This window comes from Myotis davidii, unplaced genomic scaffold, assembly GCF_000327345.1.
Source record: "Myotis davidii unplaced genomic scaffold, ASM32734v1 scaffold638, whole genome shotgun sequence".
NCBI classification, from domain to species: Eukaryota; Metazoa; Chordata; class Mammalia; order Chiroptera; family Vespertilionidae; genus Myotis; species Myotis davidii.
The window spans coordinates 215998-237408 of record NW_006289391.1 but is presented as its reverse complement, the minus strand read 5'-3'; the positions used below and the strand labels follow the sequence as shown (position 1 = coordinate 237408).

Below are 21411 nucleotides of genomic sequence, written 5' to 3'. Positions count from 1 at the left end.
TTGTGGTCTCCACTGATTGATTGGCCGTACCAGGGCAGGGGGTCATTATTATTATTTAAAAAATATATATTTTTATTGATTTCAGAGAAGAAGGGAGAGGGAAGTAGAAACATCAATGATGAGAGAGAATCATTGATTGGCTGCTTCCTGCACACCCCACACTGGGGATCCAGCCTCCAACCCAGGCATGTGCCCTGACCGGGAATCGAACCATGACCTCCTGGTTCATAGGTCAACGCTCAACCACTGAGCCATGCTGGCCAGGCTTGAGTGAATTTTTGTATGTGCTGTGAGGTAAGGCCCCCACTTCATTATTGTGCCTGTGGTTATCCAGCTATCACAGCCTTATTTGTTGGAAAGACTATTCTTTCCCCTTCTCCACAGTCTGCTCTCTTGGGCAGCTGTGAGGGCCTTGTCTCTCAGCGGCTTGATGGTGGGGTAGCCCCACATGGAGCCGGGAGCCAGGGGCTTCCTATTCTCTCTGGTGACGTGAGGTTAGAGCTTGGGACACCTGGAGATGGAGCTGGGACCAGAACCTGAGCCTGGTGTCCCCAGGGTTTCCAAATATTTTCATTGGGAGTGAAGACTCAAGCTTGAGTTTTAGCTTGGTCGGTCTGTGACTTCCAGTTATGCTTAGATACGTGAGGAAGACAGCTGCTGTCTATTTGCCCAAGGGTCTAGACCAGGGGTGGGCAAACTTTTTGACTCGAGGGCCACAATGGGTTCTTAAACTGGACCGGAGGGCCGGAACAAAAGCATGGATGCAGTGTTTGTGTGAACTAATATAAATTCAAAGTAAACATCATTACATAAAAGGGTACGGTCTTTTTTTTTTTTTTTAGTTTTATTCATTTCAAATGGGCTGCATCCGGCCAATGGGCCGTAGTTTGCCCACGGCTGGTCTAGACTCTAGAGCTTGTATCCTGGAAAATAATTTGCCTGAAATAGTGAGAGAGACAGCCAGGGCCCCAGGCTTGGCTGGAGCAGCTAGCTCCCCAGGCTGGAGGGCAGACCGATGCCCTGAAAGACTCCACTCACGCCCAGGCCCTGCTCTGCTCCTCAGACTCCAGTCCAGGCCAGAGCGGAGGGAGCTGTGCACACACCTCCAGGAATGGCTTCCTGAGGTCCCTGAGACGCTGAAGCCCCACGGAGACACGCCCTCTGTGCAGAGAGCACCTGCCTGCTGAATAGTTGGAAGGGCATTCCGTGGACACGCCAGCCTCCCTCAGCACAGTCCCAAAAGCAGTGTGTGGGCTCATGTCTCCCAAGGGGGTAGAATTCTCACTATTCTGCTGGTAAGGGCTAGTGTGACAGAACTACCTTTGCTGAAATCCAGAGTCTACTATCTTATCACTCCCAGGCTGGTGCAGCTGGGGGCCTAAGAAGCAAGGTTCACTCACTCCTTCAGAACATCCACTCTGTCTTCCTGTTCGGGTCCAGGCGGGAGCCAGACTCTGGGGGAGGCAGAAAGGACACACACACTGCCTTTCCCCTAAGGGGCTCGCTGACCAGTGGGAAGACAGAAGATTTCAATTGTGAGCAGTCAGTATCCTGATAAAGATTAGCCCTCAGCGGGCGTACAGGCTTCCTGGCGGGGGTGCATTCCGAGTGGAGCTGGGAAACACCAGGAGGACGTGGTTTCCTGAAGCCCATGGGTGGGGAGCTGGGAGAGCCAGGGGTGAGGGGAGTTTAGAACATTCTCTTCCAGAGATTGCTAAGATCTACATTTGCTTCTCTTTTCCCATCATTTCTTCAGTTTGCCAGCCTCCCTCATCCATACCCCATTCCTAGTCCAGGCCCAAAGCTCACCTGGGCTAGGTCCCTGTTAACTGCTAGTCCCTGTATTTATCGATGCCAAAGGAAAGGAGAACTTTTCAAAACTGCTACCCACTCAGGAGAGCCCAGATGACGAGTGGGAGGGGGCCTCTGTAGGCATGCAGGCCTGACCTTTCTTTGCCCATCAACAAATAAATTACTTGCAAGACCCTGATTATTACACTGGTTTTTCATACATATATTTATATATATGATTTCAGAGAGGAAGGGAGAGGGAAAGATAGAGAGAAGCATCAATGATGAGAGAGAATCATTGATCAGCTGCCTCCTGCACACCCCTCACTGGGGATCGAGCTGGCAACCGGAGCATATGTCCTTGACCGGAATTGAACCAGAAACCCTTCAGTCCGCAGGATGATGCTTATCATAGTAATAGTGATAATGATAGGAAATACCCATATACTCTACTCAGACCATGCTCTGTCCACTGAGCCAAACCAGCTAGCGTAGTCCTGACCTTTCTGATGTAGCTACACCCATGGGGCACCGGCAGTCCCGACCCCTGCGGCCACAGGTGTAACATGCAGTCATACTTCTTTTGTCTTGTCTGGTAGCATCATTATTTTGTGTGATGATAAAAACTATACATGCCACTGCTTTTTCTTCATTTATATTATTACATAAGCGATGCACTGCAGAGAAATGAGTACACACAAATAGGACAGGAAGGTCCCGTTGGAAAGAGGATAGGAACAGTGTTCAGAGCCAGAGGGAGCAGTAATTTAGCCTCTCTGTGCCTCAGTTTCCTCGGCACATGGTAAGTGCTATGTTAGTATTTGCTATTATTATTACTGGCAATTAAAGAAAAAAGCAAAGAAATGCAAGGAATTACCTATGATTCTGTGCGCCTGAGATAAGTGCTACTGTCAACCCTTTAGATATACCTTCCCTCACAGGGTGGGGCAGAAGTAGGTTTACAGTTGTGAGTACGTGGAACAGAGTTTATTCCTGTATTATTATTTATTAATTATTGTATTATTTTCCATGTGAACAACTGTTAGCCTACTTTTGCCCCACCCTGGATGGTCATATGGTCGTTTCCACAACGTGGTATACAATATGGTCACAACTCTTATTTTCCCAATCAATCGCTCATGCTTGCACGTGTCTTGTTAGCCAGGAATCCAGGATCTTGAAAGCTCAGGGAGCTGGGAGGAGAGCCAGGGGTGAGGGGAGTTTGGAACATTCTCTCCCTTCTTCCCCTCCATCTCTGCCCACTTCCTCTTTCTTCCTCCCTTTCTTCCTTGAATTATCCAGGAACTTTGAGGGCTTACTAGTACACCACATCTGGAATCGTTCATGACTGCTGTTACTTCTTATGACCACACAGTGTCGCTATTGAAGCCTACTCCCTAGGACTTGCTGGTGAATGATGTTGTCTTTTTTGAAAACGTGCTATAAACTCCGCTACGCAGTCCCCCTCGCCTTGAGATCCGAAGCTTGCAGCTCTCCGTGTTCAGCAGTGCTCTTTCCGGTACACTTTCCACAAGCTAGGGTGCCTCCGGGCTTCAGGGGCCCTGGGTTAGGACAGTGTCTGGCATCTGAGGCCTCCTAGATGCATCCGGAACCTCAACTTTCCTCTCCTCCCCAGGAGCTTGTATAACCCTTCCAAACAGAAAGGCTCACATTACAGCTCGTTTCCTGGGAATGTGGTTGCTCGGTCACTCCTGCAGGGCAGGCGACCCTCTCAGGCACGGAGGTGCTTAGCCATCTCTGGAAGACATGTGTTCACCCAGTGGCGCTGCCCTTCGCTTCTTCCTCACCAACATAGGCAGCCTCCTGCGGGGGGCAGGGGTGGGGTGGGGGACTTCTGAGCCTCTCTCGCAGCTGGGGCACGGACACGTGCTCAGACCTGGCCAGTGAGTCCTGAGGGGGATTTCTAGGAAAGATCTTCCTCCCTGGTCAGTGCACATGGACACACTTCAGGAGAAACCTCCCTCCTTCTCACCTGTGAGATGACAGACCTCAGGAGGAAGGCCTGCTAGCCAGCCTGCAAGCCGGTCTCCAGTGCGCGGCCCCTGCCCTGCTCTGGGGCGGTCCCTCCCACCGGGAATCAGGGCTGACCACCAGAGAGACTACAACGGAATCCAGACCTGGGAGGCTAGGTCACCACAGGGGGTGGAGCTCCTGCCTTGGTCCCTGCTGGGTCGCTTCCCTGGGAGGAATCCAGCCTCCATACTGTAGGGACATTCAAGGACGCATCCCCTCCTGTGAGGGCACTCAAGCAGGCCTGTGGAGGGGAACCGGCAGCCAGCACCAACTTGCCAGCCCTGTGAGCGAGCCACCTTGGGAACGGACCTGCAGCCCCAGCTGACCTCTCTCTCTCTGCAGCCCCATGAGACACTCAGGCAGCACATCCAATAGGCTGCTCACAAATTCCTGACCCTCCGGAAACCACAAGAGGTAATAAATGACTGTTGTTGTTCAAAGCCATAAGTTTGGGGGCTGGGGGGCATTTGTTATGCCCTAAAAGATCAGCGGTCAAAGGCCAACACTGTAAAGATCTGGAAAATGCTGGAGTCTTCGATGACGTCGTAGTGCCTCCGAGTGAACCAGTCCTGAAGCCTCCTGCTTCCCGGCTTCTGCGAGATGATTGATGTCCTTGCTCAGCTGCAGTTGGGTCTGCTGCTGCAGCTTGCAGCCAAAAGGAGACTTCCTGCGGATTCTGATGACTGGTTCCTGGGTGATTTCCTTTCACCTCTCATTCCGCAGGGCCGAACATTTCTTTTTCTTTTTTAAAAAATATATTTTATTGATTTTTTACAGAGAAGAAGGGAGAGGGATAGAGAGCTAGGAACATCGATGAGAGAGAAACATCGATCAGCTGCCTCCTGCACACCCTCTACTGGGGATGTGCCCACAACCAAGGTACATGCCCTTGACCAGAATCAAACCAGCGACCCTTCAGTCTGCAGTCCAACGCTCTATCCACTGAGCTAAACCAGCCAGGGCCAAACATTTGTTAAAAAACAAAACAAAAACACAAATTTAAATTAGATTGGGATCCCCTCTGGAAGGGCCTCCATGAAAAATAATCTCAAATGAACTTCTGTATTAGTCAGTTTATAGAGGCAAGCAGCCAAGTGATTTATGATGGGCCAACTCATAAGTTTTCTTGTATTTGTTTTTTTTTTAAAAATGTATTTTTATTGATTTCAAAGAGGAAAGGGGGAGGGAGAGAAAGACAGAAACACCAATGATGAGAGAAAATTATGGATTGGCTGCCTCCTGCACACCCCCTACTAGGGATCAAGCCCACAACCTGGGCATGTGCCCTTGACAGGAATCAAACCCAGGACCCTTCAGTCCGCAGGCCAACCCTCTATCCCCTGAGCCAAACCAGCTAGGGCACAGGCATTTTCCTTAAAGGGCCTGTGCACAGACTCGCTCTGAACTCTAGCACTGGTACAGCAGCCTGAAAGGTGCCAGGAACATATGGGGAGGAACTGAACTGTCTGGCTTTGGAGCAAGGGCTGGAGGGGCAGCTTTCTCCCAGACAGAGATGCTGGCAGAAGCCATTGTTCCTTTGCTGAGCCCTCCCCCACAGAGCTGGCAGGTGGGTGCCATGTCTGAGTCTCCATCAACCTGACTAACACTATTTGCCCAGCCCTGGTGATTCCATGAGACCCTGCCCCACCCAACTTGTGGGCCCACCTAAGTTTTCCAGTGGCTTTTCCATACTAACAGTCTGTCTTGACACATGTTTTGGACTTTCCTAAAATCTCACAAAGGTTTACAAACCCCAAACCAGTAGCATCTGGCCTCTGCGTGCCCCATATTCTTGCTAAGCAACCCCAAGCCAGCACTAGTGGCAGCTGGCCTCAGTTCACAGCTTAGCTTTTCCCAGCACCAGTGGCAACCATCTGCAGATCCCTTTGTAACTCATACCAGGTGGCCCTAGGCATGGTCCAAGCAGCAGCTGACCTTGGCCTGCAACCCCCAAGAAGCCCCAGCACACCTGGCGGCCACATGAGGGCATCACCCAGCCACCTCCAATGACACATTCACAGGCAGGCTCAGCAGGCACCAGGATTCTGCTAAAGCAAATCCTACTCTGTGGGGTGAGCCCCTGCACTATAGCCGTGGCCCACTATAGTGGCCAGGCCTCACAGACACTCAGCCTGAGGTCAATCCCTCACCGTGACATGCCAATAGCAATCAAAGCTCAACTACAACAGGAGGGCACACACAATCCACACAGGGATACACCTGGAACACCCAGCTCAGGGGACCAGGGAGGCTGTGGCACTGGACCCCACAGGATATTTATTATATAAGGCCACTCTACCAAGACCAGGAGACACAGCAGCTCTACCTAATACATAGAAGTAAACAGGAAACAGCCAAAGTGAAGAGAAAAATAAACATGTCCCAAATGAAAGACTAGAACAAAACTCCAGAAAAAATAACTGAACAAAGTGGAGATAAGCAGTCTACCAGATGCACAGTTCAAAACACTGGTTATAAGGATGGTCAGTGATCTCACTGAGAGTTTCAACAGAGATGGGAAATCTAAAAATGGAGGTAGAAAATATAAAAAAGAGCCAGTCAGAAATGAAGAACACACAAACGGGAATGAAGAATACATTAGAGGGAATCACAGTAGATTAGATGAAGCAGAGGATCAAATCAGCGATTTGAAAGAGAAGGTAACAGAAAACACCCAGTCAGAACAGAAAAAAAAAAATCCAAGGAAATGAGGATAGTTTAAGGGGTCTCTGCGACCCCTTCAAGCAGACCAATATTCGAATCACAGGGGTACTAGAAAAAAGAGAGAGAGAGAAAGGAATTGAAAACTTTTTGAAGAAATAATAATGAAAAACTTCCCTAACCTGGTGAAGGAAATAGACGCACAAGTCCAGGAAGCACAGAGTCCCAAAGGAGATGAACCCGCAGAGGCCTACACCAAGACGCATCATAATTAAAATGCTGGGGGCTAAAGACAAAGAGAGAATCTTCAAAGCCTGATGAACCCGCAGAGGCCTACACCAAGACACATCATAATTAAAATGCTGTGGGCTAAAGACGAAGAGAGAATCTTCAAAGCCGCAAGAAAGAGCCAGGTACCTACAAGGGAGCTCCCATAAGACTGTCAGTAGATTTCTCAACAGAAACTTTGAAGGCCAGAAGGGAAAATATTGGAAGTAATGAAAATTAAGAACTGCCTACCATGTGCTGCTTGCCAGGGGTGTCACCTTAGAGATCTTGACGGGCTGGGCTTGTGAGAGGATCAACATGCCTTTGCTAGAGATTTATTATGTCTGTCCTTGGAAGAGGAAAAGAAAAAACCATAAAAAGAAACGGCTAGTTCAAAGTCCAAACTCTTGTTTTATGGATGTAAAATGTTCAGGTTGCTACAACATCATCACGGTTTTCAGCCATGCTCAGATGGCGGTGCTTCTGTATGTAGGTTGTTCAACAGTGTAATGTCAGCTGCCAGGAAGAAAGGCTAGGCTCACGGAAGGGTGTTCATTGAAGAAGGCTACACTAATGACCCACACAACTTCCTGAATTGGTGTTCTATCACTGAAAGCCTTATCAGTTCAGTGATCTAGCTACTCTACCAAGATAATGTAATCTCGTTTAGTTTTCTAAGTACTATACAACAGTGATGTCCTATTTTGGTGTTAGTTTTTCAATAAAGTTTTGACTATGGGCAAAAAACCAAAAACCTACAACCAAGATTACTTTACCCTTGAAGGCTATCATTTAGAATCAAAGGACAGATAAAAAGCTTCCCAGAGAAGAAAAAGCTAAGAGTTCTTCACCACCAAACCAGTATTACAAAAAAAAAAAAGTTAGACACTTCCTTAAGATAAAGAAGAAAAAAAGATAAAAATATGAATAATAAAATGGTAATAACTATATATTTATCCACAATTACTTTAAATACAAGTGGATTAAATGCTTCAATCAAAAGACATAGGGTGGCTGAGTGGATAAATAAAACAAGACTATTATATTTGCTGTTGATAAGAGACTTCAGATAGAAAGACACACACAGACTAAAAGTAAAGGATGGAAAAAGATATTTCATGAAAAAGGGCACAAATAAACAAACAAAGCCAGGGGGATACTTATACCAGACAAACTAGATTTTATTCTTATTAATTTTTTAAAATATTTTTATTGATTTCAGAGAGGTAAGGAGAGGGAGAGAGAGTTAGAAACATCAATGATGAGAGAATCATTGATTGGCTGCTTCCTGCATGCCCCCTACTGGGGATCAAGCCCACAACCCAGGCATGTGCCCTTGACTGGAATCGAACCTAGGACCCTTCAGTCTGCAGGCTGATGCTCTCTCTATCCACTGAGCCAAACCAGCTAGGGCCAAACTAGATTTTAAAACAAAGGCTATAATGCCCTACCTGGTTTGGCTCAGTGGATAGAGCGTCGGCCTGCGGACTAAAGGGTCCCAGGTTTGATTCCGTTGAAGGGCATGTACCTTGGTTGCGGGCACATCCTCAGTAGGGAGTGTGCAGGAGGCAGCTGATCGATGTTTCTGACTCTCTATCCCTCTCCCCTCCTCTCTGTAAAAAATCAATAAAATATATTAAATAAAAATAAAGGCTATAACAAGAGATAAAGAAGGACCCTGCAAAAGAAGTGCAGATAATATGATGGAATATGACTCAGCCATAAAAAAGAACAAAATATTACCATCTGCAAGATGAACTTTGAGGGTAGTGTGCTGAGTGAAATAAGTCAGACAAATGCCATGTAATTTCTCTTATATGTGGAATCTAAAAAACAAAATAAATGAACACACAAAAACAGAAACAAACTCATTGGTTGCCAGATGGGAGGGGCAGTAGGAGGATAGGTGAAAGAAGGGGAGGGATTAAGAAGTACAAATTAGTAGTTGCAAAATAGTCATGGGGATGGAAATTCACCATAGGGAAAATAGTCAATAATCCTATATAATAAAAGCCTAATATGCAAATTGTCCCCTCGAACGGGAGTTCAAATAGGAGGTAGGCCGGCCGGCCAACCACGGAAAGGGAGGCTCTGGCTGGCCAGCAGCCAGCAGCGGCTAGGGACCCTACCAGTGCAAAAATTTCATGCACTGGGCCTCTAGTATTGAAATAAGTATGTATGGTGTCAGATGGGTACTACATTGATTGGGGCGATCATTTTGTAAGTTACATAAATGTCTAATCACTGGGTTGTACACCTGAAACGAATATAATATTATATGTTAAGTATAAATCAAAAATAAAAAAATTGTTTCAAAATATTTCCCCCTAGCTTTTTTTATCCATTGATGAGTTTTGCCCACAGGCTGTCCCAGTCCCTAGTTCACATCTCTTGTGTGGGCAGCCAGGTCCTCCCACATCCAGGAGTCTCATCTTATTTCCTGTCCGGTGAAGCTTCTCTTCCTCACTGCAGCCACTGCAGTCACCACAGCCACAGACTAGAATGGATCAACGCTGCAGACTAGATCAACGGGGCAATGGCGTTCAGTCGCCCAGGGCGGAGCGTGGGGGCAGGCGCCCTCTTCCCCTCTAGCAGCCTCTGGGGCAGGGGATGGTGAAATCTCACCATTGAGGCTGTGGTGGGCTCCGCAGGAACCTGTGATAAGATGCTTAAGCAGTTAGGGCAGCTGCTTTGAGGTTGGGCGGCTGGGAACCCACAGGAAGTGACTCGGTCCAGAGCTGTATGCCTCCTGGGACAGGAGTTGCAAGCCAGGAAGGTGTGGGGCATGTCTGCGGAGCTCCCGGAGCCCCGGCCAGAGGGCCCTCAGAGGTCCCCAGGGTCAGGCGGGCACTCAGGGGCCTCTGGCTCAGGTCAGTGTCCTCCTCCACCCACGCCTGCCCCCTGGAGCCTGCCCCGCTGGAGAGCGTATGTGGCTGCGGCGGTGCTCTGCTACATCAACCTCCTCAACTACATGAACTGGTTCATCATCGCAGGTGAGGAAGGGGATAGGCGTCCCGGGCAGCCCTGCCCATCTACCCACTGGCTGTCCTGCCAGCCTTCTGCTTGTGAAGCGTCATATCCCTGCTGTCTTCACCCCTGGCCGTGCCAACCTAGTTTCCCAGTGCAGCACCAAATTAAGAGTGTGCACATAGGTGGGTGGGTGAGGACAGCAGGCCTGGGCCTTTAGGCAAAGGCCTGGAGGCTCTGAGTGGAATGATTGGGTGAGGTTATGGAGGACGGGGCAGCCTGGCCTGGTCCCTAAGCAAGAAGTAGTTTGTTGGGTATTTGTGGGACAGTAGCTGCGTGCAAACCTTGCACATCTGCCTTCCTTCCTTAGGGCCTAGGGTTTAACCTCCTCTGTCAATGATTTCCTCATTCATTCATTCAAAATTAAACCTTCTTTTCTCTATCCCTGATTCATTCAAAATTGACTGAGTACCAACTATGGGCAGGACCCTCTGGGTGGGGCTTGGGAACCCAGAGGAGGGGAAGCCAACCTTGTAGTTTCTGAACTCAGGAATGATCACCTCATAGGGCAGAGGGAGAAGCTCATTAACAAGACTCCTGCAAGGTAGAGAGATGCAGCCAGATGAGGGAGGTACCACGTAGCCTGGGAGCTCAGAGGTGGCACCTGGAGTGGTCGGGATCCCTGAGACCACATTAGACAGTGGCTGTGGAATGAATGGGACTCAGGGGTTGCAGAAAGCCCTAGATCCAGGGTCTGTCTTTGATGAACTCAGAGGGTCACAGACACGTGTGCAAGTAGGTCTAATACAGGCAGAATGGGTGAGCATCAGCTGGGCGGCCCCGGGGCCAATGACTGAGGGTTCTGGTAGAAACCACAGGAGAGGGAGCATTTGTTCGACCTTAAAGACTCAGAAAATTGGTGAGGTGGGGAATGGGATGAGGCAAGGGCATTCAGAGAGAGGGGTCTGGGTGAGCCAGGGCACCGGGGGCAAAAGTGCATGCTCTGATCAGGTATGGTGAGGGGGAGAAAGCAGGAAATTTTTCTAAAAGGGGGCTTGGGGCTAGATCATGGACTTTTTTGGCGCCAAAGCCAGGAGCCGGGACTTCCTGCTAAAGCAGTGGGGAGCCATGGAGAATGTTTTTACATGGGGGGACCACAGTCAGATTTGAGGCCCCGATGGAAGCAAAGTGAAACAGGGAAGCCAATTCAGGGGCAACTGCAAAGAATGAGGCCAAAGCCGAAGAGGCCGGAGCTGGAGTGTGGGCCCAGGGTGTGAAGAGGGAGGGACGGGCAGGACACAGATGGCAGCAGGGCCATCATGGGTACAGAGCTCTCTGAGCCCCGTGGGCCGAGGTCCCTGCTCTCACTGCCACTTGTCCGGATGCCTTTGGCTGGGTCAGGCCCTGAGTTCTGCCTGCCCAAGGCCCTTCCCGGCTGGGACTTCCTCTGCTGTGAGAAGCGAGGCCGAGGAGGCCGTTAGTGGGAAGGAGGAGGCCTGGAGAAGTGAAACCAAGCCGAGGGCGTGGGGGCTGCTGGGGGCAGGCAGGTACCCCAGCCACTGGAGTTCTCTGTGGGAAGCAGCCCTTTGGGAGGCCGGAGTGACCGCTTACGGTAAAAACGGAGGCTGCGCCCAAGCCCCAGAGCACCACAGGGCTGGGAGAGGCCCAGGAGCAGACCAAACCCAGGGTGAGTCCTCGTCCCTAAACATGGGAGATGAGTGTGGTTAGAGAGAATTTTTATTTAGTCATTTACTTTGCTGATCGGCTTGTCTATTTATTCTTTCCAATGATTCTGTCTTATTCGTGTAATTAAAAATATTGAAAGGGACGGAAAAGGCATAGAGGTTGGTATGCCTAGATGCTGTGGCAATTGGGCCCAGAGTAAAGGTCTGAACAAAAATCTTACTTCGCTTCTCCGATTCTTTGCTCTTTCCTCGCCTGCTGACAGGTCTCGGAGGTGTGGATGGGGGGCTTTCTCCTCCCCCCTCACCCCGTGGGCATTTCTGCAGAGGCCCATTGGGGGTTTCTGCCCCCTTCTGTGACTCTGGGTGGGAGGGCGGCCTGCCTCCGGCTGGATTCTAGTCCCAGCTCTCCCGTTTCCAGCTGTGCAAGCATGGCTGGCTGGAGCCTCTGTCTCCTCGACTGTGTTGTGGGGACAATGATAGTTCCCACTTCTTGGCAAAATACTACAAGTGTCCAGCTCAGGGTCTGGCCCTCATGCATCTCATAATTCAGTGAAAGTAATGATTGCTCCTCAATGATCAGAGCCCCACCACTCAGATACTCAGGTGCCTAGAACCCCGACTTCCTAAAATACACCAAAGGGCTGAGGGATTTCAGGGAACAGAACCTGGTGTCAGGGGGCCTGATTCCTACTCTGCAATAGGCTGAGGGCCCATGGCACCGCCCATGGCCTAGCAAGGCCTTAGAGGGGTTTGGAGACCTGGCTAGTGCAGAGCAGGAGCCTGCCACCCTCAGGGAGGTGGGGCCAAGGTCGGATCTATCTCTGAAGCGTTCACGTGCACTCTCATGTCTGCGTGCTCGTGCCTCTGGAAGAACATGCTTGGGTGTGTGCACGTGCAGGCCACGGCACATATGTCTTTGGATGTAGATGGATGTCTGTGAATATCTGGGGTTTGTACGTGAGAGGGGCTACTATGCGCAATCCCAGGGACTTCCATTACACTGTGGCCCAAGGGGATGGCTTTGCACTGGGCAGCAGCAGGGAGCGGCCAGCCCCACTGACTGTGATGTGAATGGCAGCCCTGCACATGTGCGGACGCGTGCATCCCTGTGGTGTGCCTTTATGTGTACATATCAGTGTGTATGTGTATGTGTGCCTGGGTGTACGAGGCTGGGCTACCAGGTCTGTGAGCACAGGCTCCTCTGTGTATGTATATGTGTCTCTGTGAGTATATTCTCTGGGCGTTCCTGTTTGTATGTATGTGGACCTGCATGTCTGTGTGTCTGTATGACTATGTGTCTATGCCTGGGAGTGCATGCTGTGTGTGAATGTGGCTGCGTAAGTCGGGGCCTTTGGGATGCATGTTTCTGCGAGTGTTTGACGTGCACACGTCTCTCTGTGTGTCTGCTTGCGTGCGTGGTTGTATTATGTGTAGGAGAGAGCGGGGGGAAGAAGGGGAGGAAGGACAGTGGGCCTGGGGCACGCCCTGTGCTGTCTTTCAGCTGTGGCCCTTTCCAAATGTGGGGCAGTTGCCTGTAGAGGCCCGTGGGCTACTTCCCATTTCCTGAGAGCTGTCCATCTGTCCGTCTGTCAGCAGGAGTGCTGCTGGATGTACAGAAGTTTTTCCGGATCAGTGACAGCAGTGCTGGTTTGCTTCAGACGGGTAAGGAGGGAGTCCTGGCCCTGGACTGGGGTTCTCTGGCAGGTCCTGCTCTGTGCCCAGCAATAGCTCAGTCCCCGGCAGAGGAGGGCACTGCAGATGCGGTGGGTGAGAGGGACAGCTGGTAGCAGGGGAGACTCGTGCTTGAATAGCCAGCCCCTCGGGTCTGAGTGTGGTGCTGCCGAGAGCAGGGGCGCGGGCCTGGGAAGGGCTCCCGGGCTCCCGATCGTGGCTCTGGAGGTGGTCACTCACGCTTCATGTTGCTTCAGCTCAGCTGGGTACCGGAGCCTGGCAGGGATTGAGAACTCCTGATGCCTGCTTTCCTCTCATGGACTGAAAAATCTGGTCACCAGGACACACACACGCACACAGACAGACAGACAGACAAAGACCCCCACCCCACACACGGCCTCAGAGAGGGTCTGGGCCCACAGGCACCTGCAGTCCAGCATCAGGGAGCAGCCACGTGTCCCATTCCAAGGAGGGGGCAGTTGGGGTCATGCGTGCCTGCACATGCACCCCCCAAATGTGTGCACGCACCGTCATAACATAGGACACACATGTGTGAATACACCCGGCCAGTAACCAGCACATGCGTGGTTCCTCTCCTAACAGTCCACCATCTCAGCATTTTAGAACAAGGCTCTCAAACTGGGGTACGGGGACCCCTGGGGAGACATAAAAACTTTCCAGGAGCTGCCGAAGCAGCGCCTTGAGAAAACCAGTTATCGATCCTCAAGCCCGTGGCTGTCTCTCCTACAGTGGACCTGCCTGAGAGCAGCCTGGGGCTCTCTCCTCTCTCCCCTCCAATCACCCACCCTCCACACCTCTCCCCCTTTCCTCAGGGGTGCGTGGCTTAGTCTGGGGAGGGCCTGGGAGCAGAGCCGTCAATAGGATCCCCTGGGGATGTTGTCTCCAGGCCACAGATCCATGGCAAGACGCCAAGCCTCATCTCGCTGTCTCGCTGGCGTGACAGTCTGCTATTTATCTATGATTTAGAATTCAGAAGTGAGAAGGTTGTCTCGGGGATGGGTGTCGGCACATTTATTTCAATAAAAAGTGAAGCCAACATTTTAACGTCTTTCTTACAGACAACCAGTCTGATTTGTCCTGTTGGTTTGGCAAATAGGTCTGGTTTTGCTCATTAGACTCTTGGGCAGGCATTTCTCATAAACTGAATGAACTCGATCTGCAGCCTCAAGGATTTGGATGAAAATATAGTTAAAAAAATTACGATAATGCTGGAAATCACATCGTTTGCAACTATTTGCATTTATGATGAACATGTTTTAAATGTCAGCGCAAAACAAGTGGAGGGGTGCACAATTCTAGAAACTCCTCTAAGAGGCACCAAGCAGAGGTGTGAGCAGAGCCCTGCTTCAGACCATGGCTCTCCCCGTTGCTCCTGTCTCAATTCCTTCATAATTGTAGCTAAAGCGAGATCATCTCCGATCAATGCCCTCAAACTTCTAGATTAAACAGATAATGGTAGTTGAGTCAAGATTTCCCTTGTCTGGTTCTTACCCTGGTGAATAGGATCATTACTACAAGACCCCTGATAGGGAGATGCTGTGGAAGAAAGTGTGTGTGTGTGTGTGTATGAAAAAGAGAGGGAGGGAGGGAGAAGAGGCAGAAGAAGAGGGAGAGAGAGAGAGAGGGAACGTGCAGATGTGGATATGTGAGCGTGTGTTTGGGAGTGGGTGAAGGGCAGGGTCACCTCTGTAGAAACAGCCCCAAAAGGTGTATGGATGGATGGAGAGGGCAGTGGGACTGGAGGCCTGATGGCCAAGCGTGTCTCCAGTGACCTCAGGTGAGTATTTTTTACCTTTCCAATCACCATGCAGTGGCCCAGAGACTCACCCTGCTGTCTGTCCACAGGCTGCAGCATGAAGGAAACCGCTAAGAGAGGGCTTGGTCAAGCTGTAAGAATGGGGTAGAGGGGAGGGGGGAACACTGGTCAGACCCCCTGCCCCCCAGTTAGACAGAGAAACTTCTGGAGTTAATTGATTAATAATATTAAAAAGGAACATTGATGTGGCTTTACCCTGTGCCAGGCATTATTCTTTTCTTGTTTTTGTTTTGTTTTGTTAATCTTCATCTGAGGATTAGAATCTGTGCCAGGCATTATTCTTTTCTTGTTTTTGTTTTATTAATCTTCATGTGAGGATTTGAATCTATTGATTTTTAGAGAGAGTGGAAGGGAGAGGGAGAGACAGAGAGAAACATCAATGTGAAAGAGACACATCGATTGGTTGCCTCCTGCATGCACCCCGACCAGGGGGCCAGGGAACCTGCAACCGAGGTGCGTGTCCTTGACTGGAATCGAACCTGGGACCCTTCAGTCCACAGGCCAACGCTCTATCTACTGAGCCAAACCGGCCAGGGCCCAGGCACTATTCTAAGTGCTTTATAATATTAACTCGTTTAATCTTCAAAACAATCCCAAAAGGCAGGTATTATTATTATGCTCATTTTACAAATGCGAACCTGAGGCACAGAGCGGCTATGGAGCTTGCTGAAGGCCGCGCAGAGCTGGGATTCAAATCCAGGCAGCTGCCTGTAGAGTCCTCTTAACCTGGCGGTGCTTGGTGACTCACTCCCACCTTGTCACAGAAATTATTTGAAGTTGGAGATGCCAGAAAGGAAAGAAGGGGTGCCTGCCTTCCCTTGAGGGGCAGGTCTCTCCACCCCAGGGCATCTGTGCGTTTAATTAAGGTGTTTACTACGTCCTGTGAAGCATCCCTGCTCCAAATCTCATAAAAGCATTAGATTTCGGGAAATATTTTTATAGCCTTTGGGTAAAAAAGATAGGTGTTAACAGGACACAAGACAACTTCCCTAGAGGAAGATTATAAATTTGACTACATCAAAGCTAAACTCTCCTGCATGATGGTGATTGAAACTATAAATGCAATAAGTAATAACAGGTAACATTTATTAGGCATTTATATAAAGCCAGCCACTGCCTTTTATGTGCCTTATTTTATGTAATCTTATGAGACAAATACTCTTACTGTGCTTGTGTAGGTGAGAGGGGGACAGGAGAGTTAAGGATTGTGCCCAAGGTCACAGAGCTAGGAAGTGGTGGCATCAGGAGGAGCCCAGGGAGTTTAGTCTCAGATCTTGCATTTTAAATCTTTGACTGGGAGAAATTATTTCCACACAACAAAGAGCCCAACAGAGAAACGGGCAGCGGATGTGAGCTTCACTGGGAATAGCACGCAGATTAAAACATCAGTGAGACACCATTTGTTTTTCAACCATTAGATGAACAATAACAAAGTGATGGATCCTATCAGGTGTCACAAGGGTGCTGGCATATGATTCTATGCAAGTGTAAATCGATACAGCCTTTTTGGAGGCCTATTTTGGCAGTAGCTATTAAAATTATAAATGCTGTTGACACCAAAGACCATTCTCGGTGGAGTATTAGGTCGAACCATATTAAATTCTCGTTTTTGTAGGTCAAAACTGTCCTAATTTCTGCAATGGCAGGTGGCTCAACCCATTACTGGAGTGGGAGGGGCTGGAACCTGAGCCGGGAGGAATCTAGACACTCTTTGGGCTCAGGAAATGTCAATCATATGTGCTCAATGAACGGAGACCCAGGCAGTGGGCGGGGCCCTCCAAACCCTAAGGCCCTTGGATGGTGGGACTGGGTGGGGAGGGTCCAGACCTTCCCCTCCCACCTGCAGGCCCTCAGAGGCAGTGGACCGTCCTCCAAGGAGGGTGGGTGAAGGTGTTATTTAAGGAACAGAACCAGTGAGGGTATCTATTCACGTGGCAGTTTCTTTGTCTTCACAGAATAGCAAACGTATTCATTAATACAGCCGCCAGTTCTTAAGGGTTTACTTTAAATAATGGTATAAACACAACTGACTTGTCAGGGGAATGTTTTACCTACTTAGGGAAACCAACGCAGTTCCAGCCTCCAGGAACCACTGTGCTCATTCTAAAAACTGTGCTCATCTGCTCCAAGGGGGCCCGGCACATCAGCTGAGCCAAACCGACCCCTCACCCCCAGCAGGCGCAGTCCCAGATCAGGCTCACAGAGGGCAGGAGTTCTGGCAAAGCTAGGGCACTGGTGGGCACCAACACTGTCAGTTCCACGCCAGGCTCCATGTTCACTTCTATCTCACAGCCTCGGAGCGGCTCCCGAGGGTGGGGGGTGCTGGGGTGCTGGTCAGAGAGGTGGAGTTAGTAACCCAGGGCCGCACAGTGAGCCAAGAGCCCCGCTGGGATTTGAGCCTCTGCGCCGGGTCCAGCCCCTGACTCTGGGCAACGGGTTATGTGCTAGGAGGGGATTGAGGGTTCACCTCCTTTCCTCCTTTGAGCCTTGACCTGCTGCCAAGGTGCCCTTCTGGGGGTCTGCTGGGCCCACCTGCCTGCCCCCTTTGTGGGGAGATGCATGCTGCCCTTGCCTGTCTCCTCCAGTCTTCACCGGCTGCCTGCTGCTGTCGGCACCCGTGTTTGGCTACCTGGGCGACCGACACAGCCGCAAAGCCACGCTGAGCTTTGGGATCCTCCTCTGGTCAGGAGCAGGCCTCTCCAGCTCCTTCATCACCCCCCAGGTAGGTGCTCTCACCCCTGCACAGACCCCAGGGAACACCCCTCACCCCCCTTCCTCCCTCACCCAGCCCCATCAGAGCTGAGTGGGGCTGCTTCGGCAGTTCCAGGCTCCAGGCTTGCTGGGGATTCCTTCCGGGACTGAGAGAGGAGCCCGTTAGGCTTTCTTAACAGGGGCCTTCCTCTCTTGCACTTCCCGCTGCTGCTTGGGGGGCGGCGGTGGTGTAATACCACCTTACAGTTTGGGGGAACTGGCCTAGTGAGCAAGGGCTCCTTGGGGCTCAGGGCAGGCGGCAGCCGCAGGCGCCAGCAGGGGGCACCCGTGTGATTGGGGGAACCTGGGCTGGGAGGATAGCGAGGTGCCTGCAGCTGGATCCCCTCTTCCTCTCCTGGGGGCACGTGTGTCTTCATGCCCCTCTGACAAACCCTTGAGTCCCTTGCCTGTGGCGATTTCTGGAACGCACTGTGTTCTTGTGCCTGCCCGCCCAGTACTCCTGGCTCTTCTTCCTGTCCCGGGGAGTGGTGGGCATTGGCACGGCCAGCTACTCCACCATTGCGCCCACCATCCTGGCCGACCTCTTTGTGAAGGACCAGCGGACCCGGGTACTGGCTATCTTCTACATCTTTATTCCTGTTGGGAGGTTAGTAGCACCCTGGACCCACTTCCTGGGGTGGCAAACTGAGGCCCAACGAAGTCAGAGCAGGGGTCCGGTTGGGGGAAGATCCAGCAGGCTCTACCCCTTTCTCACCGGGTCACTGTCCCTCTCTGGGTCTCAGCTCCTCATCTGTGAATGGGGACAATACGCTGGTGGGCTGTGGAGAGGTTTAGCGAGAGTAAAGGTGCTCCCGACATGCTAGTGCACTTCAGAAGGGTGAGCAAGAGCAACCTGGAGTTGGGCCTGCTCAGAGAGGGGTGGCTCTGGGAGGGGAGGCAGAGAGGTGCACCAGGGCTGCAGTGTACCCCACAGCGGGGCAGGACAGAGTGGGACTTACAGTTAGGCCCCAAGCGCTCTGACCCGGGTTTCCTGATATCGCCTGACTCAGCCAGAGCTGGGCCTCGCGCGAGGGAGGGGGTCCTCGTATAGAGAGATAGTGGACAGTGGTGCTGGGATGGGCGAGGAGCCAGAGGTCCCTGGTGACCTGACCAAGGGCAGTGGACATCTGGGCCTCACGTGGCTCACTTTTCCCAGTGAAAGGGCCAGAGCTGCAGGGGGCCGGCTCCCTGGGGTGGGAGCGCCCGGGCTCAGGCTGGCGTGGCGCCCTCACGGCCCCTCTTTTGCAGTGGCCTGGGCTATGTGCTGGGGTCAGCTGTGAAGGCGCTGACTGGGAACTGGCGTTGGGCCCTGCGGGTGAGTCCAGCTCCTGCTTCTTCCCTCAGCTTTCCCCCTGGGCCGAGGGGACTTTCCAGCCTCCCGTGGCCTTCGCCACTTGGCACCGCACCCGGCGCCATGGGGGGTGATCAGTATCAGCAGCTTCGTACAGTTGGGCCTCCTATGGAATGTGGGCTGTGGAAGCCATGGCCCTGAGTTCAAGTCCTGGCTGCTCAGGCTGCTAGCTGTGTGACCGGAAGCAAACCACCTCCCTCTTAGGAGCCCCACTTTGCCTGTCTGTAAGACGAGGGAGTAGATGCTGCTTAGGAACTCTCCAGAGTAAGGAGATGAGATGGGAAGTACTGGGGCAGGGCTGGCAGATGGAGGGGGAGGGGCAGTGATGGGGGCAGCAGGACACAATAGCCGGGGCTCCTGTTCCCAGTCGTGTCAGGCTCATTGATCCAGAAGAACAGTATCTGCACTGGACCCACAGGTATTAAAGCAACCCCAAGGACACCTTGCTCTCATGGGGGGTAGGGAGGGCGGGGGGTGACGGGGTGAGAAATGGTTAGGTTCTGTATAACCAGCACCCAGGAATTGAGCCCTTCTCCCACCACCCCCAGGGCACAGAGCACCCCAGAGCCTGGACCACAGAGCTCAGTCACCCTAACGTCTCTGGGCCACAGGGGCATGTGGCACTGAGCTTCCCGGGTCCTCCCGTCCCTAGATCATGCCCTGCCTGGAAGCTGTGGCCTTGATCCTGCTGATCACGCTGGTTCCAGACCCGCCTCGGGGAGCTGCGGAGAAGCAGAGGGAGGTGAGGGACCTGAGGAGCAGCTGGTGTGCGGATGTCAGATACCTGGGGAGAAAGTGAGTGTTCCTGCTCCTTCCTGCTTGTCCCCAGAATGCCTGCCTCCCCCTCTCTGCCTCCAGGGAGCCCTCTGTGACTGTCCGAGTTCACAGCCCTTTCTTTCTCCTCTGAGCTCCCTCGCTTGGAGGCCCCCTCCCCCTAGCCATGTGACAGAATATGGGCTGGGAGGGAGGGAGGGAGGGAGAGGGGAGGGGGTAGCATGAGCTCCAGCCTTGGCTCTGCCACGGCCTTAGCCCTAAGTGACCTGAGGCTTGGAGCCCCACTTCCCTCATTTATTCAATGGATGTAATTCTCCAGCCTCGCCTGCTTCTCAGGGCGGCTGCGGGGATGGCGGGAGGTAATCACTTACCTCTCTGAGCCTCCTGGGAGTGCACCTCGCCTCAATTCCAGGCATGGCCAGGGAGGCAGACAGGAGGCAACTGCACTCCCAGGCCTCATGATTTACCCACATGTGGGGCTCGACCAGGACCCAGCTGTTTGTTACAGAGCCATGAGGCCGAGGGCGGGTGCCCGGAGGAAGGTGGGGGCAGCAGGGGCGCTTCTGAAGAGTGTGGTGTTGGATGTGGGTCTTTCAGGCTGGGGAGAGCTGGTCCCAGGGGAGGGAGGAAGGCAAAGCCTGAGTACAGGCGTGGAGGTGGGACGTGCAGGGGCCTCAGGGGATGCTGGGTAGGAAGCGGAGCCCACCTGAGTGCCCAGATGCTGGGAGAAGGAGAAGGAACAGAAGCAGACGCCCCCTGCAGCCCCAGCCCTCTCCCTGCCTCATCCAGGGTGCTTTCTCTTGGCAGCTGGAGTTTTGTGTGGTTGACCCTTGGAGTGACAGCCATGGCCTTTGTGACTGGAGCTGTGGGCTTCTGGGCCCCCAAGTTTCTGTTTGAGGCTCGCGTGGTGCACGGGCTGCAGCCTCCCTGCTTCCAGCAGCCGTGTGACAGCAAGGACAGGTGAGGCCTCCGGGAGCCCTGGGCACCTGGCCCAGGTTAGGGGGCTCTTGGTGGAGAAGTGTCAGGAGGTTCCGAGCCCCAAACTCAATCTGTCTGGGCACATGGTGCTCGGCGAAGACCCCAGAGCTCGGGAGCCAGCTGGCAGCAGGAGGCTGGTCTGGCTCTGGCTGAGCCCCAGCCACCCTGGGTGTCCTGAGGCGGCTCCCTTGTCCTCCCGGGACCCCAGTCCCTGGCTCACCACTCTTGGACTGCTGTGGAGGTCCAGAAGGCACTTGGGGTCGGAGTGAGAATGATGGGACTCCTAGGCAAGTTTCCTTTGAAGGGACCCATAGTATGAGGTCATCCCATTTTACAGATGGCAAACCAAGGCACTGGGCGGCCTCGTTACTCACCCGGCTTAGCGATGTCACCCATGCATCCATTTGCTCTTTACCTCATTTGGGGCTCTGAGAATCGGGGAAAGCTGCTGGGAGGGTGGGGAGGAGCAGAGAACAGAAGCCCTCAGGGAATGCCCGCCTCGCTCTCTGCCCTCCTCACCCTCTTCTCTAAGGACTCCGTATCTCCTGATTGAGAGAGCACATCTCGGTCCTCTCCTACTTGCTTTCTCCTTCTCCTCGAAACCCTTAATCCTAGTTTCTCCTCCTTCTAATGGATGCTTTTCA

The 21411-nt window shown here is 52.1% G+C and overlaps 1 protein-coding gene across 1 annotated transcript in view; it reads left to right on the top strand.

Moving 5' to 3' along the window:
- The first annotated feature begins 9525 nt into the window (after positions 1 to 9525).
- SPNS3 (spinster homolog 3 (Drosophila)) overlaps positions 9526 to 21411 on the top strand; it is a 44390-nt gene continuing 32504 nt past the window's right edge. Inside the window, exons 1-7 of the mRNA XM_006761498.2 lie at positions 9526 to 9746; positions 13002 to 13067; positions 17499 to 17635; positions 18120 to 18271; positions 18913 to 18979; positions 19668 to 19810; positions 20597 to 20749. Coding sequence (XP_006761561.1) covers positions 9539 to 9746; positions 13002 to 13067; positions 17499 to 17635; positions 18120 to 18271; positions 18913 to 18979; positions 19668 to 19810; positions 20597 to 20749 — 926 coding nt within the window. The 5' untranslated portion in view covers positions 9526 to 9538. The remainder of the gene's footprint in view (positions 9747 to 13001; positions 13068 to 17498; positions 17636 to 18119; positions 18272 to 18912; positions 18980 to 19667; positions 19811 to 20596; positions 20750 to 21411) is intronic.